Source organism: Kockiozyma suomiensis (genome assembly GCF_038497685.1).
Source record: "Kockiozyma suomiensis strain NRRL Y-17356 unplaced genomic scaffold V2V93scaffold_18, whole genome shotgun sequence".
In the NCBI taxonomy this organism is placed as follows: Eukaryota; Fungi; Ascomycota; class Lipomycetes; order Lipomycetales; family Lipomycetaceae; genus Kockiozyma; species Kockiozyma suomiensis.
This window is the reverse complement of record NW_027117681.1, coordinates 159,697-176,983: the sequence shown is the minus strand read 5'-3', so window position 1 is coordinate 176,983 and position 17,287 is coordinate 159,697. Positions and strand designations below refer to the sequence as shown.

The window sequence follows — 17,287 nt, the reverse complement described above, 5'->3', positions numbered from 1 at the left end:
AATGAAATCGCGTATCACGTGAAATTTAGATCTAAATACAAGACCCTCATAGAGCTTGCAGAAGAAGCAGCGATATCGTGAGGTGGTTCTCCTTGACATTTGGGGATCAGGGCCAGTCAGATATTACAGGTAGTATATCAAATTATAGAGAAGGAGACAAGCCTGTCAAATGCTGTAAAGCATGCTTTCATCATCTCGACCGACCTCGGCAGCCTCACAGCATGGTACTTGGCCTCAACAGCGGCAGACGACTTGGATCTTCTCGTCGCAAGAATTACGCAACTCACCGTCTTCTCGCGATGGAATTGACTTCAATGCTGAGTCTCTGCAGAGAGCGAAGGGAGTCATGTTTATAGTGCAAGTGGGATCTCAACTTCGACTTGCGGCCCCCGTGATTTATATCGCCGCGATGATGCTGCATAGATTTTATACGCGATTTTCCATGAAGCGTCATCACCACTACGACATCGGCGCGACTTGCATTTTTCTAGCTACCAAAGTTGAAGAACACACTAGGAAACTTAAAGATATAGTATCTGTATGCTGCAGAGTTGCTCAGAAGAAAGAAAATCTGTACATTGACGAACAGAGTAAAGAGTACTGGCGATGGAGAGATCTAATTTTGTTCAACGAGGAACTGTTACTCGAAGCTCTCTGCTTTGACTTCTCTTACGAGAACCCATATACTATTTTGGCCACATTTGCTAGAAGATTTATACCAAACGAACGGAACCGGTCTCCTCTTATCAAATCATCATGGTCGTTCTTAAACGATTCAGCAAAAATTACTCTGTGTTTGCGGTATCCACCTAAAGCTCTGGCATCAGCAGCCTTATACTATGCTTCAAAAATAACAAAACTTGATGTTGTTCCAGATCCAACTATACGCGACACTGGAGAAGGTGCAATCAGAAATTGGTGGGATGACGTACCAGTTTCCCTAGATCACATACGACACATTTGTAGTGTACTTAGCGATGCCTTCGAGACTTCGAAAAAATTTCCATGGGAGCAAAAATACACCAAACAGTAGTTTTATTTTTAAACGGGAATAACTGTATCAAAATCGCATTTTTAGGAGTATCACTGGAGGGTATATTTAAGCAGATTAGCGCTAGAACGCTAGATAATTTAATACAAGAAGCTTTTCACGAAGAAAATCAAAAACGTATGCTACACCGTCTAAAACGAAGTATCCTCATTAACCATCACAGTCTCTCCAACTGATGGAATTCCATCCGCAACAACGAACACCAAGTATGGGCCCGGAGGCGTAACACTCGCGTAATTTGTGCCCGGCATGTCAACGGTAATAGTATGAGTCGAGTTTAGCGCGCCAGAAGTAAAGCCAGTATATTCAAGATACACCATTCTGTGGCCCATATGAACTGAATGCGTCACAAATCCGCCATGGTAAAGTACGACTTTGAGATCATTTACCGTTTCAGCTCCCTGGCTGAATTTGATAGAGAAAGTATCACCGTTGGCAAGAGAAAGCGAACTCAGCGACAAGTCGTGAGGTCGCTTTCCACGGTTATCGCCCATAAGGTAAGGAGGAGTGTAAATCTCGACGCGGAACTCGGTGACATACGGAGTATACTCGTCAGCTGTTAGGATAGGCTGCTCGACAGGATTAGATCCCGCAACCAATATTGTTCCATCAGGTATCAACAGGGCCACTGAGTGATATAATCGAGCAATAGTTGAGCTCGCCAGGATAGTAAATCTTGACCCTGCGGGAGCGCTCGCATTGTATAGCAAAGCTTCGTAAACTGCGTCGCGAGATAAATTGAATCCCTGAGAGCCCCAATGTCCACCATTAAGCCAGATAGTAGTGCCATCGGGAAGAAGAACTCCTTCAACCATATCACGCGATACAGGCATTCCTTCCATTTCCCAGGTGGGATCATCGTCCTCGGGCTTAATTCTACCACAGCTGGCATCAGTGGGAGAGGTAACATCTTGGTAGGATCCACCTCCACAAACAACAATATCAGCGGCGTAATCATTGTCAGCACTCAAAGGCAGCAGGACCGATCCACCAGTGTTTGGATATGTCCGATAGTCGCCATCCAAATCAGGAAGCGAGAGAACGGTAGAGTTAGACTCCACACTGAAAATTTCTGCTGATTTTGAGACAAAGACAAAAACTTCGCCATTTCTGAGGAGATGCATAAACGGATACATGTAGTAAGGCTGATTCTTGACCAAAATTTCCATCGCATTGTTCACGCCATATGTGACTCCGGTCTTATCAAGTAACTCCCAGGTAGGATTGTTATTTGCAGGAACCGTCGGATCCAAACCATTTAAACTTCCAGATGTTACAAATACTTCTCCGTTAGCAAGAGTGAGCGCAGATGCGTACCAACGATACGATGCAAGCTTGTTTCCAGGCTCAGACCAAGCATCTCCGTCTAATGATGCGTCATCAATCGAACGTTTCAAGTATCTTATGGCGTCGAAACCGTTCGTGACAGTAGGGTCGATGTCCGCCAACGCATCGTTGCCGCCTAGCGACATGAAATCGCCATTGGCAAGGAAGCAACCACCGGAGCAAAAGGCATTGGTCTTATACTGTAAGGGAACATATGAGTTGGTAGCTAAATCATACTCAGATGAGTAAGCATAGTAGCCGTCATCAAGCTTGACTTGAGTGTAATTCTCAACTTTATCAAGAAAGACCACCTTTCCGTTCGGCAATAATCCAGCATGCATGACAGGAACTCCAGATTGGCCGACGATAGTAAAACTTCCTGCGTTGTCGCCTTCTGCGGTTGGAGCATCGGTTTCTCCGGGAACATCATTCTCAGGAGTGCTGGTGCAATTTCCCGACTGGCATCCAGATCCGCAGTGAGCCACTGTATCACCGCAGTAGCCATACTGAGAGCAGCAGCTTCCAAGAGACCAGTCACCGCAAACAGTGTCATTAAATTGCGCACCACATGTGCCATCAGTAGTTACAGCAGCAGTAGCCTGGTGTGAATCAGAGTATGTCGTAGCACTAGGGCTGCCAATGACTGGTTCCTGGGACGATACTGAGGCAATAGCAGTCACAGAAGAAGTAATACTTACAGTGCAGTTGCCGGATTGACATCCGGTACCGCAGTGAGCATCAGAATCTCCACAATATCCATATTGAGAACAGCAGCTACCATCAGGCCAGTCACCGCAAATTGTTCCTCCGAATGTTGCCCCGCAAGTTCCATCAGTTGTCACAACACCGCTAGATGAAGCAGGAGAAGCCGAAGACGAAACTGAAGAAACCGATGACGAGGAAATTGTCGAAGAAAGTGTCGAAAGCACTGATTTAGAGGAAGACGAAAATAATGAAGTGGATGACGAAGAAAGAATCGAAGAAGCAGAAGAATCAAGACAGTTTCCCGATTGACATCCTGTTCCACAGTATGCTTCAGTATCTCCACAATAGCCATGCTCAGAGCAGCAGTTGCCTTCCGACCAACTGCCGCAAATTTTACCGCCGTAAGCAACGCCGCAAGTTCCATCGGTAGTCTCAAGCGCATTACTGGAACAGTTGCCTGACTGACATCCAGCACCGCAGTGAGCATCAGAATTTCCACAATATCCGTATTGAGAGCAGCAGCTGCCAGAATACCAGTCGCCGCAAATTGTTCCCCCGAATGTCGCTCCGCAAGTTCCGTCGGTTGTCAAAACACCGCTAGATGAAGCAACGGCAGCACTTGAAGATGCAGTTACAGATGAACTGGCAGAAGCCATTGTACTAGAACCTCCTACTGCGATTACCCCGCTCCGGATTGATAACTTAGGTGCTGAGGAAATAACTGGGTCTGAGGAAGTAGCTGGGTCTGAGGAAGTAGCAGGATCTGAGGAAGTAGCTGGATCTGAGGAAGTAGCAGGATCTGAGGAAGTAGCTGGATCTGAGGAAGTAGCTGGGTCTGAGGAAGTAGCTGGATCTGAGGAAGTAGCTGGATCTGAGGAAGTAGCTGGGTCTGAGGAAGTAGCTGGATCTGAGGAAGTAGCAGGATCTGAGGAAGTAGCTGGATCTGAGGAAGTAGCTGGGTCTGAGGAAGTAGCTGGATCTGAGGAAGTAGCTGGGTCTGAGGAAGTAGCTGGATCTGAGGAAGTAGCTGGGTCTGAGGAAGTAGCTGGGTCTGAGGAAGTAGCAGGGCCTGAGGAAGTAGCAGGGCCTGAGGAAGTAGCAGGGAAGTCAGAAATGATAGATGTCGAAGTCAACAACATAGTTGAAGTAGAGTACGATGTCGAAGCCGTGACAGTCAGACCGGCATCAGGCTCGGTAGCGGTCACTGGGTAGCTGTAGACATAGGTAGAGTAGAAAGTAGACGTGTAGGTGGTAGCTATAATTTGACAGGTTAGCATGTCTCAATAATATACGAAAAATATTAGGGCATATACGTACGCTTGCAAAGACCAAATGAAAACTTGTCTTCGATACATTCCGAACCATCAAAGAAGAGGCCTGGGGCGCAGTCCTTGTGAGCCTTTGATTTGCGTTTTTGCAGTTCTCGCTTCTCCTTATAGCTGTATCCCCAATCAAAGGTCCAAGAAAGACAATCCTTTACACTTTCTATTCCAGCCGACAAGTATGTTTGGCAACTAGCGATCCAAGTCAGTAACTTAGAGTAATTGGTTTATGCTGAAGTCGTCAGACGTACTATCCGCTATCAGCATTACAAAACTGGCCCCGCGGGCAAGTTGACGTGAATCCACCATCGCAGCGAGTGTTAAGCTTGGGGAAGAGAAGAGCTTCTGAGGGCTCTAAAAGTGCCAATCCAGAGACGAGGAGGGCGATGTACTTCATCGTGTATAGAGCTGATCAGGAAAGAGGCGAGACAGATCGAGCTCGGGATGCAGGTCATCTTAAGTAGGATGGACGGAGACAGAGCAGATCAATGCATCTTTCCAGCTTAGGCGAGACAGAGAATAACAACCGAATCTGGCTGCGGATTGTTGAATGCCTCATACCGTACGCATGCCTCAGCTGTCGAATACGCAGGCTCCTATCAGTATCGAGAAGAAGGCGCATGCGTACGACTGGCTTCTTTCGCTTCGAAGTATCTTCTTTTCGGAGCCCATAGCGTGCACATTTGTTCGTCGACTACCATTATTGACCTTCCATGCTGCACTCATGACCAAGTAGTAGAATGTCTCGTATATGCGACAATTAATAATCGGTTGGGAGAAAGATGCCGAGTGAGCAGCCGCACCATCGGGCGGACTGACGAAGTCGACTGCATAGTGTTCCCCTTTTAGCCCTTGCGGACTAGTCAGCGTACTAAGGCGATCGAAAAAGGGAAAAAGTCTTTATTATTGTAACTAAGATTGCTGTTATATTAGTGCAGCTACGGTCTGACATATTCATTTAGTGTGTACGGCCGCCATATTCGTTCTGATAGCCCTAAAGCCCTAAAGCTCTAAAGCTCTAAAGGCGTCTGATGAGAGAACTCATGAACACCAGCACTCCGATACCAATACAGAGAACAGCAGACGGTAAGGCAAAGTCCATCAATTAAAATATAACGGACAATATAACATGCTATTCTCGGCGTCTTGCGCCAGCCGCGCACTACATCGCGAAGGCCACAAATCAGCAAAACTCAAAACCTATATAGTACCTCTTTATACCGAACAGGTAATATCAGGTTGACCTTGCCAAAAATGATAAGCTTTTCTTTTTAATGCTTCGAGAATAGCTCATTCTAAAGGAAAGCCCAAGCTAATCAAGCCGAGGACAATTCTATATACTGGCTGCCAGAGTTACGTCGACCTGAGCAAAATTTCATGCTCTCTGTGATCCATAGTGACTTATAATTCTGATAAGATGGCGACGCACATCATCACTTGCATTCGCCTGCATTTGAATGTACCGGTTGCTGGGGTATGTAAGTTCATTCATCGGCACGGCTGCGGTAAAGAATACCTCAATATGAGACACTAATGAACTAACAACCTCGAATACTTCGACTTGACCCTAATATAAGACTACAAACGCCTTGCGCGCTTGAAGATTACTAAACCCGTCCACTTATTAATACTGTATTTGTATCATCTTACATCAATGGGTATATCACCTGATTCATGTTCCCTTTTCATTTTTTTTTCTAAGCCTTCGACTGCATTGTGAGACTATCCGAAAATATATATATATATATATGTGCGGCAATGAGCTATTAGTGAGCATAATAGGGATTACTTTTAAAGTGGGCACTATGGCCGAGTGGTTAAGGCGAAAGACTCGAATTGAATATTTGATATCTTTTCTCGTTTCGAGGCGCAGGTTCGAGTCCTGCTGGTGTCGCCATTATTTTTTTCTTTCTCTTATTCTTTTATTTTTTTATGACTTTGATTACTAGTGAGAGGAATAAAATTGTTATAAACTCCTTTTTTTATATATTTATTGAATTGATACAAGCATAATCCAGCCTAAACTCCTAAATCGTTCAGAAAGCAACACGCAACTGTATCTCCCGAATAAGTCAACCCGAACCAATTAATAATTTGCGACACACATGAAACTGGGCATATCATTATACCGCAGTATCATATTCCACCAAAAGAGAAAATGAAATCGGAAAACCTTTGTCAGAGATCACAAATCACCACAGAAGATTGATAGCTTTAATTCCTCCCTCGATTCTAAACATCAGTCTCCCTTTAGCCTGAAGGAAATTCCCATATCCTTTTAGAAATCTTCGCATAGCAGTCAATGAACTAGTCATAGATCAAAGGATCTTGCACATTATTCTTCGCCGTGGCTGATTCTTGCAGCAGCTTGTTCTTTCCCTTGCGGCGTTCTTCTTCCAGCTTTGCGCTCAATTTTCCGCCTGTTGCCGATTTTCCTTGATTGCGCAGCTATCAATGACAGTTAGTTTTGGCTTGAAATGCAATCTTCAACCTATTTTCCAGAAATAGAGGTCAACATACTTCAGCTGCGCGTGCCGCAGCAGTGCGCGGATCGTCGGACGGAGGCGGAGAAGTGGAAGATGGTATACTCCCATCTCCACCTAATGTTTTACCACTTCCTTGAAAGCCTGACGGAGCTTGTTTTCTTGGTGATGGCTTTGCATTTGACGAAGCCGTGTTCGAGGTGGGAGCTGAGCCGAGCCTTTGCCCGCGCGGACCTGTTCCTTGTACTCTGGATGATGGCGGAGTATCAGACGAGAAGCAATTGCCCATTAATTTTGCCTTTTCTAATTATAATGCCTTTTTTATTTTGTGGTAAATATTGCCGGAAAGCAAATGTTGAAGTAGAGACGTAAGACACACAAATAGAGTAATGAATACAGTAGTATTTAGAATTGCACCAGCTCAGTTCAGCAGCAAACAAAACTCCCAAAGCGGCGCTCATCGAAGTTTCCAATATTTATATTCGTGTCATATAACAAGGAACTTATATAACCAACGCTGTGTCCTGAGTAGTCACAAACGATCTTGTTATTCATAATTTGAATGTACTGTCTACATTTCTATAATACTATTCTGTGAGAAAGCAAAATGTCTGGCAAGCGAAAGGTATATATGTATACACCGACTATACTTATTTAACAACATTTTAACAATTCATTCAGACCGATGATCCAGACGCTGCCTCTTCCAAAAAAGTCAAGACAGCAGACAATCCGCCGCAGAAAAAGAATACTGCTATATACGTCACCAATCTACCGCGAGACGTGACAATATCTGAGCTTGAGTCTGTATTCTCTCGCTATGGCATGATTGCCGAGGATCTCAGCACCGGCGACAAACGAATAAAGCTGTATACGGACGACGATGGTGTGACGCTAAAAGGAGATGCTTTGATTGTGTATTTCAAAAGTGAAAGTGTGTCGCTAGCAGTCGATATGCTAGATGAGACTGAATTTCGACTCACAAAGGATGGAAATGGCCAGAAGATCAGGGTACAGCCGGTAAGTGTTCAAGCATTTGCTGATAGATTCTTGGAATTGCTGAGTACTAATTTTGATTGAGGCCGACATGAATTATAAAGTAGAGAAAGATCCTCAACCAGTACAGCAGCGCACAGCACGTGAAAAACGAGAGTTGCAGCAACGTGCTCAAAAAATGTACAAGTAAGAAGACGCACGATTCTAATCTTTGAAAATTAATTCTAACTAAATATTCACAGTAAATTGGCTGCATGGGATGATGATGATTTAGCAATCATTGAAGCACAGCAACAACAAAATAACTCTATGGCTAAACGCTTTAACAAAGTCGTCATTTTAAAGCACGTCTTTACACTCGAAGAATTAGAAAAAGATATCACAGCAGCGTTAGATATCAGAGAAGATATCCAGGAAGGATGTGAAGAAATTGGTCCGGTTACTAGCGTCACTTTGTACGATCTGGAGAAGGACGGCGTAATTAGCGCTCGCTTTCAAAATGAGGAAGACGCAAAGGAATGCGTAAAGCGTATGGATGGACGCTTCTTTGCCGGTAGACGACTTTCAGCTAAAATTTATGACGGCCTAGCTAAGTATAAGAAATCCAGCAAGAGAAATAGGGCAGATGAGGATGACGAAAAAGATGAAGAGGAGAGATTGCAGAAATTTGGAGAATGGCTTGAGAGTGGAGCTGCGGACGCCGAGGATGAAGGCGAATGGCACGATGATTAATTTTGATATTTCGTATGCGAGCCTCAAAAGATAACTTAACCAAATGGATAAAATAGTATCTGCTAATAACTACAAGTGCAAGCTACTGAATCTATAGTACAAATTTATTGCCAAATTACTCCCATTAATCACTATCATCAGCCTCGTCTTCTGTATCATTCAAAGCGTCTACATCTTTTGCCATTATGGTGTCTGAATCGGCCCCCCGACGAGAGGAAGTAGTATCCTCTATGTCAAATGTATCCTCGTCGTTATGTCCAGCAGACGAAGACTCTGCGAACTCAGCCTCTGCATCAGCAAATACTGCATCGTCATCATCATCTTCTTCGTTGTCGTCATCGCCGCCATTGCTATTGCCTTCTTCTTCTTCCTCTTCCTGTGCATCGTCGCCTTCTCCATCTTCAACTTCTGTTTCATCATCATCTCCGCGACGTGCAGCTTGTTCACCATTAGCAGACTGAAACAAACATTATTAGTAACCTTTTGGCATCGATTATATATATGACAACTCCCAAGAATAAAAACTTACGATTTCAGTGGACTTTCCGCTGGATGACTTTGCCTTCTTCTTTGCTCGTCCCTTACCCAAAGCAGGATCATAATCTTCTTCATTACCATCCTCATCTTCAGGTTCAGTAGCAGCGGCATCTTCCGCTGCTGTTCTTGGAGAATCTTTAGGCGGTTGCTGTGATTTTGGCTGCTTTTTGCTATCCGAAGCTTTATTAAATTGGCTTACTTCAGCCTTCAATCGAGGAAGAAAAAATGGCAATTCCAGAATCTCGAGGGCTTGATAGACGTCTGATGGGTTGATCGTCCGGCGACCAGATTGTACCGTCAATTCGTTTGCTCTGCGTATGAACTCGTTAGATTAAATCTATTCAGTCAAACAACCAATGCGAGCATACGTGGCAGTGAGATAATTTATGAAAACAGTTGCGCTTTTGGATACCGCTGTCATTGCATCTTTTTGTATTTGAGTATTTGGGGGAAGAACCGATTTAGCAAGTCGCGTCATTGTAGCCTTTGGAAGCAAAAAGTCCTAAGTCAAATAAATGTACATTAGAAATATTCTTCGCTCGTCATCCATTTTAAAGCACATACTTCTACTCCAAAGTTGTCGCCTTTTGAAGCTCCATTCTCGTCGACTGTATGTTCGTCCGTCCCCGCATCGGTTGTTGGAGATGCCGCCTTCTTTGCTCGCGGCATTAATATCCGAGTAGAAAATAGTATAAGCAATGCTGATTTTCTGAATTGCTAGATGACGAGTGACGAGAGAAATAAGGGGTAAGCAGGAGAACTCGGAAGAGATCAGTCAAGAGTTTAACGCGAGAAAGATCTGAGATAGAAAAATGCCGTAGAGCTGTTATATTCGCCAACAATCAATGCCAAATGATCAAAAAGAATATACAGTAAATACTACTGCATAACACCACAATATCAGAGTAAAATGTAATGGTCGCTTTCTGTTTGACGCGTCGCAAGCACGCTCACGTGCGTTGTCAATACTCTACAAGCCCCAAGATGCTTACACATTCAAAACCCTCAAATGTGCATACACAGAGAAGGTCTTGCTTCACAACGCGAAAGACGTCGAGTACGCACTCCCTGTTAATGGTTGAAAGTTGATCCTTGAACCAGATTGTCACATAGTTATATACCGCGTCTGTGAGGGACCTGCAAGTATGTCGCGTGAAACGTACGCGAAGCGATCATTAGGGGAGGTATATGACAAAGTACATAAAGTAGGTAAACTATCTAGCTCGATGTTTTGGCAACAAATATTTCAGAAATATGCTGATTGTGAATATTTTGAAAAGGCCAAAGTGCTCATGGTTGGGGCAGGAGGAATTGGTTGCGAATTGCTAAAAAATCTAGTTCTGACTGGATTTGGTGAGGTTCATCTGGTCAGTATTACTATTTGCCATTACCTATTCATTAAGTGAATTAAATGAGGAGTAACAGGTCGATCTCGATACTATTGATCTGAGTAATCTCAACCGACAGTTCCTCTTTGGACACGAGCACATAAAAAAATCAAAAGCGCTGGTATGTAGCAAGTGACGCACGCCAAATTTACAACTATACTAACAGATGCTTTTAGGTTGCCAAAGAAACTGCGTCAAAATTTAACCCGAATGTCAACTTGGTGGCTTATCATGCAAATATCAAGGATCCGCAGTTTACAGTAAAGTGGTTCAAGAGCTTCGATATCGTATTGAATGCTCTGGACAACTTTGATGCGAGACGATATGTTAATAGAATGTGTCTGACTGCCGATATACCAATGATTGATAGCGGTACCACGGGATATAATGGCCAGATGAGGGTAGTAATCAAGGTGCGACTATCTATAACTAGAGTGCTACCTTGCATAAGTCTAACTTGGTGCATTTAGGGAAAAACTGAATGCTATGAGTGCAACCCAATTGAGCCCCCCAAAAGTTTTCCAGTTTGTACGATCCGCACGACTCCCAGTCAACCAATTCACTGCATAGTCTGGGCAAAGAGTTATCTATTCAGTCAATTATTCGGCATTGATGAAGATGCATCTCCTGATCTAGACAATACAGAAAACAAAGAAAACGAAGACGAGCTTAAAAATTTAAGACTGGAAAACGAAGAGCTGAAGAAAGTGAAAAATGCTTTTGGAACGGTCGAGTTTGCAAAACTTGTATTTGAGAAAGTGTTTCAAATTGATATCGATCGACTTTTGACACTCGCTGATGCATGGAAGCACCGACGTGCACCCGTGCCGCTAGACTTTGCATCGATAAAAGCTGAGGCAGACGCTGCTGGCTATGAGGATCTCGACAAAGTTGCTGCTTTACTTGCGAATGATCAGCCGGTGTGGTCGCTGCACGAAAATTTTGTGGTTTTTACTGATAGTATAAACAGATTGAGCAAGCGATTAGTTGATCTTCAGAACCGCGATCTTGGCGGATCGAAGTCCATATTGACATTTGACAAAGACGACGATGACACGCTAGACTTTGTCTCTGCAGCGGCGAACTTGCGCTCGATAATTTTTGGCATTGAAACAAAGTCTAAGTTTGACATTAAGCAGATGTCTGGAAATATTATACCTGCTATTGCGACAACGAATGCTATCGTTGCAGGCTTAGTAGTTACGCAGGCTTTCAAAGTTCTCAGTAATGATCTTACGCACGCGAAAATGGTGTATGTGTCACAACCACCTAGTCGGATGCTTAGTTCTGGAGCATTACTTCCTGCGAATCGTGATTGCGCAGTTTGTGGAGTTGCACGTGCTTCTATTGAAGTAGATATTACCAAGTTAACGTTAGGGCAATTTATCGATGATGTTTTAAAGGAAAAATTAAGCTATACTGATGAAATAAGCGTTATGACGTCGAAATTATTGTATGATGTTGAATTTGACGACAACTTAGATAAAACTTTTGAGCAGCTGGGAATTCAAGACGGAAGTTTCATCACAGTTATGGATGAGGACGAGCCTGAGGATGGATCGACGGCTCGGGTTAATCTAGAGTTTTTAGTACTTACAAAGGAGTTTTCCTCGGAGCCTGCGTATACGCTTGAAGCTATCTCGGGAATACCGCGAAAGCCACGACCGGAGGCGGCTGAGTCGGATAGTGACGAGAATATGGTAGTGCCTGCGAGTACAAAGCGAAAGGCCGACGAGATTGTGGAAACGAGTAATGGCAATAAGAAGGCAAAGACAGAGACGAGTGGAACCAGCGAGACGATTGTGCTCGATGATGAGGATGGCACGTTTTTGATTGATTAATGGTCGGTTGTAAATTAATATAGTAGACTGTTAGAGCGAGACGGAAAATCCTCCATCAAGAGTAAGAATAGTGCCGTTACAGTACCTGTTTTTTATTAGAAAGAGAGCAGCGTCGGCTACTTCTTCAGCGGAACCAGTGCGATTTGCAGGTATCCGCTTGAGAAACTCCATTTGAGCCTCGGAGGAGACGCTGCTAGACAGCATATCTGTATCTATTAGACCTGGTCTAATTGCATTCACACGTACATGTTTGCTGCCCATTTCGGTAGCGAGAGCCTTTGTCAGGCCTACAAAATAATAAGTTGTCAGTCATATGTATGAACAAGCGTAGTTGAGATCAGAGCGAACCTTCGATACCGCCTTTACAAGCAGCATACACAGCTGATCCGCGACCAGCGCGTAACGAAAGCACAGAAGATATATTGATAATGCATTTCTCCTTCTTGGAGCGCATCATTGGACGCGCAAATGTGCGGCATGAGTAAATTGTGCCCATGAGGTTTGTGAATACTATATCTTCAATCTCCTCAGGACTCATAAAACAAAGCAGCTTGCTCTGCGCCATTCCTAAATATCAAACAGGAATAAGTTCATAATTCAGGTTACAATAATAGCAAAAAAAGAAAAAAGATACCTGCCGCATTAACAACGATATCTATACTAGCTGGATCAGTGCCGCCCAGATCATTGGCATCCCACACACGTCTCGTGCTCGCTACATCAAGTTGCACAGCTTCGTGCTCCTGCCCAAGTGAAGTATCCAGTAGACTGGCAGCGCTCAAAGCCATGGAAAGAGTTCGGCTGAGAAGTATACATGAGGCACCTTCGGCTGCGAGTTTGAAAGCAATTGCCTGGCCTATTCCCCGTGATCCGCCGGTAATTAGACATCGTTTGCCGGCAAGAAAAGACGTAGAGAGCAGTCTGTGACTGAATAGTCTTATTGCAAGTTTTTTTGTCGCTCTGCTTTGTATTTGCAGAAGCATTGTAAGTATGATCCGAGGTAGAGATCAGGTTGTCAGAGTCAAATTGATACACCTTCGTGAGCCGCACAAGAATCGATTTATCTACACCGGCATTAATCTCTATACTTTGTATAAAATGTTGCAGAGTATGACTGGCATAGGTGTTCGAGAGTCCGCGAAATATATCTACGAGAATGCGAAAGATGTTACGATTAATGTCGAACAATGCCGAAAAGCGGCAACAGATGTATGTTTCTTTCTCTTGATGAAATAAGCTACATCTACTAATATCGCGACAGATCTACATAAACATGATGAAAAACTCATATTCAACAGAGACATGGGCAACTCATATACTTAATCCAAAAACAAAAGATCAATCGACAGTGGATTGGATCTTTGTGGTCGATCTGCTGAACTTTAGCTTCTGGTCCGATGTCGACGACAAGGATACTGGCCGTGCGGATTCGCAACGGTATACGGTCAAATGGATGGATATCGAATGGACTGGATATTGGAGTCTATGCGCAGCCATCAATCGGGCGTTAGCCGAGGGTATGAAACTAAACGTCTTTGGACTATAGTGAACTTTTTGACTGATATATATTCAAGACATCCCGATTACTTCTCCAGCATTCTGGAACAACCACGAGAGGTGTACCGATGATTTGATAGCTCATGTTTTTCGATCTGAAACTACTGAAAAAGTCCCGATGCTAACAGAGCGTATTGCCTGTTTACGAGAAGCAGGTAGCATTCTCACTAAAGTATGTATGCTCGCCAACGCCATATGCATTTCAGTCTAACATCATTGGATAGGAGTTTGGAGGAAGCTTTGTGGACTGCATAGAGAAGGCAGATAAATCAGCTATTGCTCTAGTAAAACTTGTTGTCGAGAAATTTCCATGTTTTCGAGATGAGTCGGAGTATGAAGGGAAAACTGGTATGTATTGACTACCTCTTGAGTCCTGAAGTTGCAAGCTAAAATTGTCCTAGTCAAAATATATAAACGTGCACAGATTCTTGTCTCAGGTATATATGAATATGGCTTACTTTACTGCAGCTAGTGCTGACAAGACGATGTTAGAAATCTGGGCATGCTTTAACCAACACTCTTACGGTGACTTTAACGATATTGATGAAATCACAATGTTTGCAGATTATCGCGTCCCGCAGATTCTGCATTCTCTGGGATGTCTCGAGTACTCTGAAGAATTAACACAACATATTCAGCACCTTATTCCAATTGAGCATGGCGATGCTCGAGAGATTGAGCTTAGAGGGTGTAGTATATGGAGTGTAGAGTTGATCAAGAAAGAGATACTAAAACAGAATCCCGGTACAAAGGTCAATGCTATTCTTATTGATTTTTTTCTTTGGGATGCTGCAAAGGCTGCGCAAAAGGCTATGGGTACCGAGCAGAAAGCGATTCAATGCCATCGCACGCGAAGTATATTTTACTAACAGTGATTTATTAAAAGGAATTAGTTTATTGTTCTTTTTTAAAGTATGTGAAATAGATTATCATTCCAATTTAGCCAAAAACAATCACACATCCGCTCTTCCAAGACCCTTTATTCCATCAGCTACTCGCTCCGAGAACTTCTTAGTCTGACTGGCAGCACCACTGGCAGCGCCAATCAAAGCATTTTTCCAATTCTGCAACGAGGTAGACCATCCCTCAGGATCAGCTCCATGCCGGAAAAGATTAGTGTTGTGACGAACTTGTGCGAGTAATTCATTGCGCGTCGAGCCTTGGTATGCTTTGATGCCGTAAGAGTCGAGGTATGCCTTTAGATCACTGTCAGACCACGTATCAAAAGCTCCGTCTTTACCAGAGCTGTACCAGTTCTGGATCTTGGCCAAAGCGGAAGTATATGCGTCACCACCTTGATCTTTAAGAGCGGTTAGAGACTTGCCGGCACGAGCAGCTAGCTGATCGCGTGTGCCAGTGGCCGTCTCGCTCTGGTCGCTGAACCAGTTCTGCAGGTCTTTGAGGGACCAAGACTCAAATGACCAGTAGTCGTATGAAGCCACAGGCTTCTGTCGGTTCTGGAAGACAAGTTGCTTGAGACGCTCAGTAGGCGTGTTTTCAGGCGCAATGATACCGCGAGCCTGAAGGAACTCTTTGAGACGCGAATCGGACCAGGAATCTGTTGCCGCCTTGAAGATCTCGGCGGACCTGCTTGTGACTGTATCCTTTGTATTGGAAGCCGAGTCGATAATCTTGTTATAGGAGTCCTTGACCCCAGAAGTAGTTGAATCGAGATCCTGCTTAAGCAAAGAGCGGTGGTGACGAGCTAATTTTAGCAATTCATTCTTTGATGGCGTCGCAGAGGAGATTGCAATGCCCTTTGCCTCAAGCCATGATTTCAGCTGCGATTCGGACCAGGTATCGAATACTGTGTCCTTAACTTTGCCGCTAGCATCGAGGACATCCTTATGAAGATCGTTGAACGTTGTCTGAACACCAGCTTTTGCGTTGTTGGCGTTCTGCGAGGCCTGATAGGAGTACTTGTGAACAAGCTTAATGAGTTCTTCTCGCGTGGTGGTCTTTTTGGGGACATTGTACCCATGGCTAGTGAGCCATTCCACGAGATCCGAGTCTGACCAGGCATCAAAGAGCCAGTCAGATGACGACTGTGATTCTGTCTTCATTGCTGAAGCAATATAATCATAGTTATCACGGATCCTTTGCAAAAGAGCATCTTTTGTAGCTGCCGCAGAGGCTCCGAAATGGTGGGTGTCGAGAAACTTTTTGAGAGCAGACTCAGACCATTGATCAAAAATCCAGTACTTTGCATTCGAATAAGTCTCCTCGACATCGGATCCAGTGCTTTTCCAAGCTTTATTGGCCTGAGACACGAGCCAGTCGCGATTATTCGCGGCTGAAGCCTTTACAGTGACGCCCTTTTGTGAGAGGTAATCAACCAGATGTTCGTCCGACCAGGAGGCAAAAGGATTTAGTGCGGAAGCAGTAGCCGAGTTCCAGTTTTTGCGTACAATTCCTAGAAGATCGTCGCGGGTTTCGTCAGAGGAGAAGGTGATTTTGTTGTTCTTGAGCCATTTAGAGAGTTGTTTTGAGTCCCAGGAATTGTACTCTGAAGAGAAATTAGCTAAAGCCACTACTCGGGAGGGCTAATGCGGGACAAAAGAACATACCTGGGGAATGAGAGTGAAGGACGGGAGACCAGGCTGAGACCGAGAGAATGCCGTATGCGAGAAGGAGGAGGTAGAGTAATTTCATTGCGGTGGTTGTGGTGGAGGAGCTAAGATTACGAAGGAAAAGAGGAAAAAGCGAGATGGAAAGGTGCAGATCCGGCCGGGTTTATATACTGACATTATAACAACCGACGATCGCAGAAAGAAAAAATAGAGCGGACGAACAAGAAGATTGACGATTTAGGAACATGACCGTCGATCCGAGGCCGGAATTGCATACGAAGGTTTTACGCGAGCGATGACGTCGCTTGGTCGCTAGATTCAGCAAGTGGTGTATTGCATATTTAATGAATTGACTGGTAAAGGGTAAGACGTTATATGGTATTGTACGATATTGTATAAGATGGGTGTAATATTGGACAAGTTTAGATGAGGAGAGTTGATATATCTGATATGTCTATTCTCTATGCAGTCCCTTGACAGGTTATACACTTTTATATATATATATATAAATCATATGGGTAATCATACAATTTAACAGTAAAAGAATATCACTTTATGTGTTTAATTTCATACAATTAAAAAAATCCTGGTTCTGCTAATTGCTGCGCGGTCATTAGCAAAATCACATTAGTACGTCATCGGGCTGGTCACAGTACACAGTATTCTTCTATGCAGAGATCACAGCATAACTCTACAGCGCAACTTTAGCTCTCGTCCTGGAATTATCTTTTTCATTGCTGAAGGCAAAGAGGAGACGATGATGATTCCGAAATCACTGT

At 43.9% G+C, this 17,287-nt stretch overlaps 8 protein-coding genes and 1 non-coding gene across 9 annotated transcripts; 5 read left to right on the top strand and 4 right to left on the bottom strand.

Moving 5' to 3' along the window:
- Positions 1 to 8: 8 nt before the first annotated feature.
- V2V93DRAFT_376180 (cyclin-like protein) lies at positions 9 to 1,207 on the top strand. The gene has a single exon (XM_066911673.1). It carries the CDS (start codon positions 182 to 184, stop codon positions 1,031 to 1,033), a length of 852 nt encoding a protein of 283 aa, XP_066763269.1. The 5' UTR covers positions 9 to 181; the 3' UTR covers positions 1,034 to 1,207.
- Positions 1,022 to 4,596, bottom strand: V2V93DRAFT_376179 (glyoxal oxidase N-terminus-domain-containing protein). The gene is made up of 3 exons (XM_066911672.1): positions 4,400 to 4,596; positions 4,170 to 4,337; positions 1,022 to 4,115 (listed from the first exon to the last, which is right to left on the bottom strand). Exons 2-3 carry the CDS (start codon positions 4,219 to 4,221, stop codon positions 1,183 to 1,185), a joined length of 2,985 nt encoding a protein of 994 aa, XP_066763268.1. The 5' UTR covers positions 4,222 to 4,337; positions 4,400 to 4,596; the 3' UTR covers positions 1,022 to 1,182.
- Positions 4,597 to 6,203: 1,607 nt separating this feature from the next.
- V2V93DRAFT_t66 lies at positions 6,204 to 6,298 on the top strand. The gene has a single exon. It is a non-coding gene; the product is annotated as a tRNA-Ser (tRNA).
- A 1,077-nt stretch (positions 6,299 to 7,375) lies between these two features.
- V2V93DRAFT_388887 (uncharacterized protein) lies at positions 7,376 to 8,781 on the top strand. The gene is made up of 4 exons (XM_066912342.1): positions 7,376 to 7,512; positions 7,569 to 7,907; positions 7,969 to 8,069; positions 8,126 to 8,781. The coding sequence occupies exons 1-4, from the start codon at positions 7,495 to 7,497 to the stop codon at positions 8,613 to 8,615; spliced, it is 948 nt and encodes a 315-aa protein (XP_066763267.1). The 5' UTR covers positions 7,376 to 7,494; the 3' UTR covers positions 8,616 to 8,781.
- Positions 8,606 to 10,074, bottom strand: V2V93DRAFT_376169 (histone-fold-containing protein). The gene is made up of 4 exons (XM_066911671.1): positions 9,717 to 10,074; positions 9,521 to 9,654; positions 9,145 to 9,463; positions 8,606 to 9,072 (listed from the first exon to the last, which is right to left on the bottom strand). Exons 1-4 carry the CDS (start codon positions 9,819 to 9,821, stop codon positions 8,740 to 8,742), a joined length of 891 nt encoding a protein of 296 aa, XP_066763266.1. The 5' UTR covers positions 9,822 to 10,074; the 3' UTR covers positions 8,606 to 8,739.
- A 21-nt stretch (positions 10,075 to 10,095) lies between these two features.
- On the top strand, positions 10,096 to 12,396 carry V2V93DRAFT_102874 (uncharacterized protein). The gene is made up of 5 exons (XM_066906726.1): positions 10,096 to 10,357; positions 10,433 to 10,519; positions 10,578 to 10,661; positions 10,717 to 10,953; positions 11,011 to 12,396. Exons 1-5 carry the CDS (start codon positions 10,298 to 10,300, stop codon positions 12,379 to 12,381), a joined length of 1,839 nt encoding a protein of 612 aa, XP_066763265.1. The 5' UTR covers positions 10,096 to 10,297; the 3' UTR covers positions 12,382 to 12,396.
- Positions 12,130 to 13,374, bottom strand: V2V93DRAFT_376162 (NAD(P)-binding protein). Its single transcript, XM_066911670.1, has 3 exons — positions 13,016 to 13,374; positions 12,730 to 12,948; positions 12,130 to 12,668 (listed from the first exon to the last, which is right to left on the bottom strand). Exons 1-3 carry the CDS (start codon positions 13,362 to 13,364, stop codon positions 12,412 to 12,414), a joined length of 825 nt encoding a protein of 274 aa, XP_066763264.1. The 5' UTR covers positions 13,365 to 13,374; the 3' UTR covers positions 12,130 to 12,411.
- Positions 13,375 to 13,392: 18 nt separating this feature from the next.
- Positions 13,393 to 14,897, top strand: V2V93DRAFT_376159 (uncharacterized protein). Its single transcript, XM_066911669.1, has 6 exons — positions 13,393 to 13,590; positions 13,643 to 13,898; positions 13,956 to 14,110; positions 14,163 to 14,286; positions 14,340 to 14,375; positions 14,431 to 14,897. The coding sequence occupies exons 1-6, from the start codon at positions 13,480 to 13,482 to the stop codon at positions 14,805 to 14,807; spliced, it is 1,059 nt and encodes a 352-aa protein (XP_066763263.1). The 5' UTR covers positions 13,393 to 13,479; the 3' UTR covers positions 14,808 to 14,897.
- V2V93DRAFT_376157 (uncharacterized protein) lies at positions 14,814 to 16,719 on the bottom strand. Its single transcript, XM_066911668.1, has 2 exons — positions 16,506 to 16,719; positions 14,814 to 16,444 (listed from the first exon to the last, which is right to left on the bottom strand). The coding sequence occupies exons 1-2, from the start codon at positions 16,588 to 16,590 to the stop codon at positions 14,892 to 14,894; spliced, it is 1,638 nt and encodes a 545-aa protein (XP_066763262.1). The 5' UTR covers positions 16,591 to 16,719; the 3' UTR covers positions 14,814 to 14,891.
- Between the last annotated feature and the right edge of the window lie 568 nt (positions 16,720 to 17,287).

What these genes read in the sequence shown, in the direction of transcription:
- V2V93DRAFT_376180 (XM_066911673.1), top strand. Translation starts at nt 182, where the DNA reads ATGCTTTCATCATCTCGACCGACCTCGGCAGCCTCACAGCATGGTACT.
- V2V93DRAFT_376179 (XM_066911672.1), bottom strand. Translation starts at nt 4,221, where the DNA reads ATGTTGTTGACTTCGACATCTATCATTTCTGACTTCCCTGCTACTTCC. An exon ending in CTTCCCTGCTACTTCCTCAG is followed by an intron (nt 4,116 to 4,169) that starts GCCCTGCTACTT and finishes CTACTTCCTCAG; the next exon opens with ACCCAGCTACTTCCTCAGAT.
- V2V93DRAFT_388887 (XM_066912342.1), top strand. An exon ending in AGAAGATCAGGGTACAGCCG is followed by an intron (nt 7,908 to 7,968) that starts GTAAGTGTTCAA and finishes ATTTTGATTGAG; the next exon opens with GCCGACATGAATTATAAAGT. An exon ending in CGTGCTCAAAAAATGTACAA is followed by an intron (nt 8,070 to 8,125) that starts GTAAGAAGACGC and finishes AAATATTCACAG; the next exon opens with TAAATTGGCTGCATGGGATG.
- V2V93DRAFT_376169 (XM_066911671.1), bottom strand. Translation starts at nt 9,821, where the DNA reads ATGCCGCGAGCAAAGAAGGCGGCATCTCCAACAACCGATGCGGGGACG. An exon ending in GCGACAACTTTGGAGTAGAA is followed by an intron (nt 9,655 to 9,716) that starts GTATGTGCTTTA and finishes TATTTGACTTAG; the next exon opens with GACTTTTTGCTTCCAAAGGC. An exon ending in GCGGAAAGTCCACTGAAATC is followed by an intron (nt 9,073 to 9,144) that starts GTAAGTTTTTAT and finishes TGTTTGTTTCAG; the next exon opens with TCTGCTAATGGTGAACAAGC.
- V2V93DRAFT_102874 (XM_066906726.1), top strand. Translation starts at nt 10,298, where the DNA reads ATGTCGCGTGAAACGTACGCGAAGCGATCATTAGGGGAGGTATATGAC. An exon ending in GATTTGGTGAGGTTCATCTG is followed by an intron (nt 10,520 to 10,577) that starts GTCAGTATTACT and finishes GAGGAGTAACAG; the next exon opens with GTCGATCTCGATACTATTGA. An exon ending in TAAAAAAATCAAAAGCGCTG is followed by an intron (nt 10,662 to 10,716) that starts GTATGTAGCAAG and finishes AGATGCTTTTAG; the next exon opens with GTTGCCAAAGAAACTGCGTC.
- V2V93DRAFT_376162 (XM_066911670.1), bottom strand. Translation starts at nt 13,364, where the DNA reads ATGCTTCTGCAAATACAAAGCAGAGCGACAAAAAAACTTGCAATAAGA. An exon ending in TATCGTTGTTAATGCGGCAG is followed by an intron (nt 12,949 to 13,015) that starts GTATCTTTTTTC and finishes TTTGATATTTAG; the next exon opens with GAATGGCGCAGAGCAAGCTG. An exon ending in TTGTAAAGGCGGTATCGAAG is followed by an intron (nt 12,669 to 12,729) that starts GTTCGCTCTGAT and finishes ATTATTTTGTAG; the next exon opens with GCCTGACAAAGGCTCTCGCT.
- V2V93DRAFT_376159 (XM_066911669.1), top strand. Translation starts at nt 13,480, where the DNA reads ATGTTGCAGAGTATGACTGGCATAGGTGTTCGAGAGTCCGCGAAATAT. An exon ending in CAATCGGGCGTTAGCCGAGG is followed by an intron (nt 13,899 to 13,955) that starts GTATGAAACTAA and finishes TATATATTCAAG; the next exon opens with ACATCCCGATTACTTCTCCA. An exon ending in CAGGTAGCATTCTCACTAAA is followed by an intron (nt 14,111 to 14,162) that starts GTATGTATGCTC and finishes ATCATTGGATAG; the next exon opens with GAGTTTGGAGGAAGCTTTGT.
- V2V93DRAFT_376157 (XM_066911668.1), bottom strand. Translation starts at nt 16,590, where the DNA reads ATGAAATTACTCTACCTCCTCCTTCTCGCATACGGCATTCTCTCGGTC. An exon ending in CCTTCACTCTCATTCCCCAG is followed by an intron (nt 16,445 to 16,505) that starts GTATGTTCTTTT and finishes ATTTCTCTTCAG; the next exon opens with AGTACAATTCCTGGGACTCA.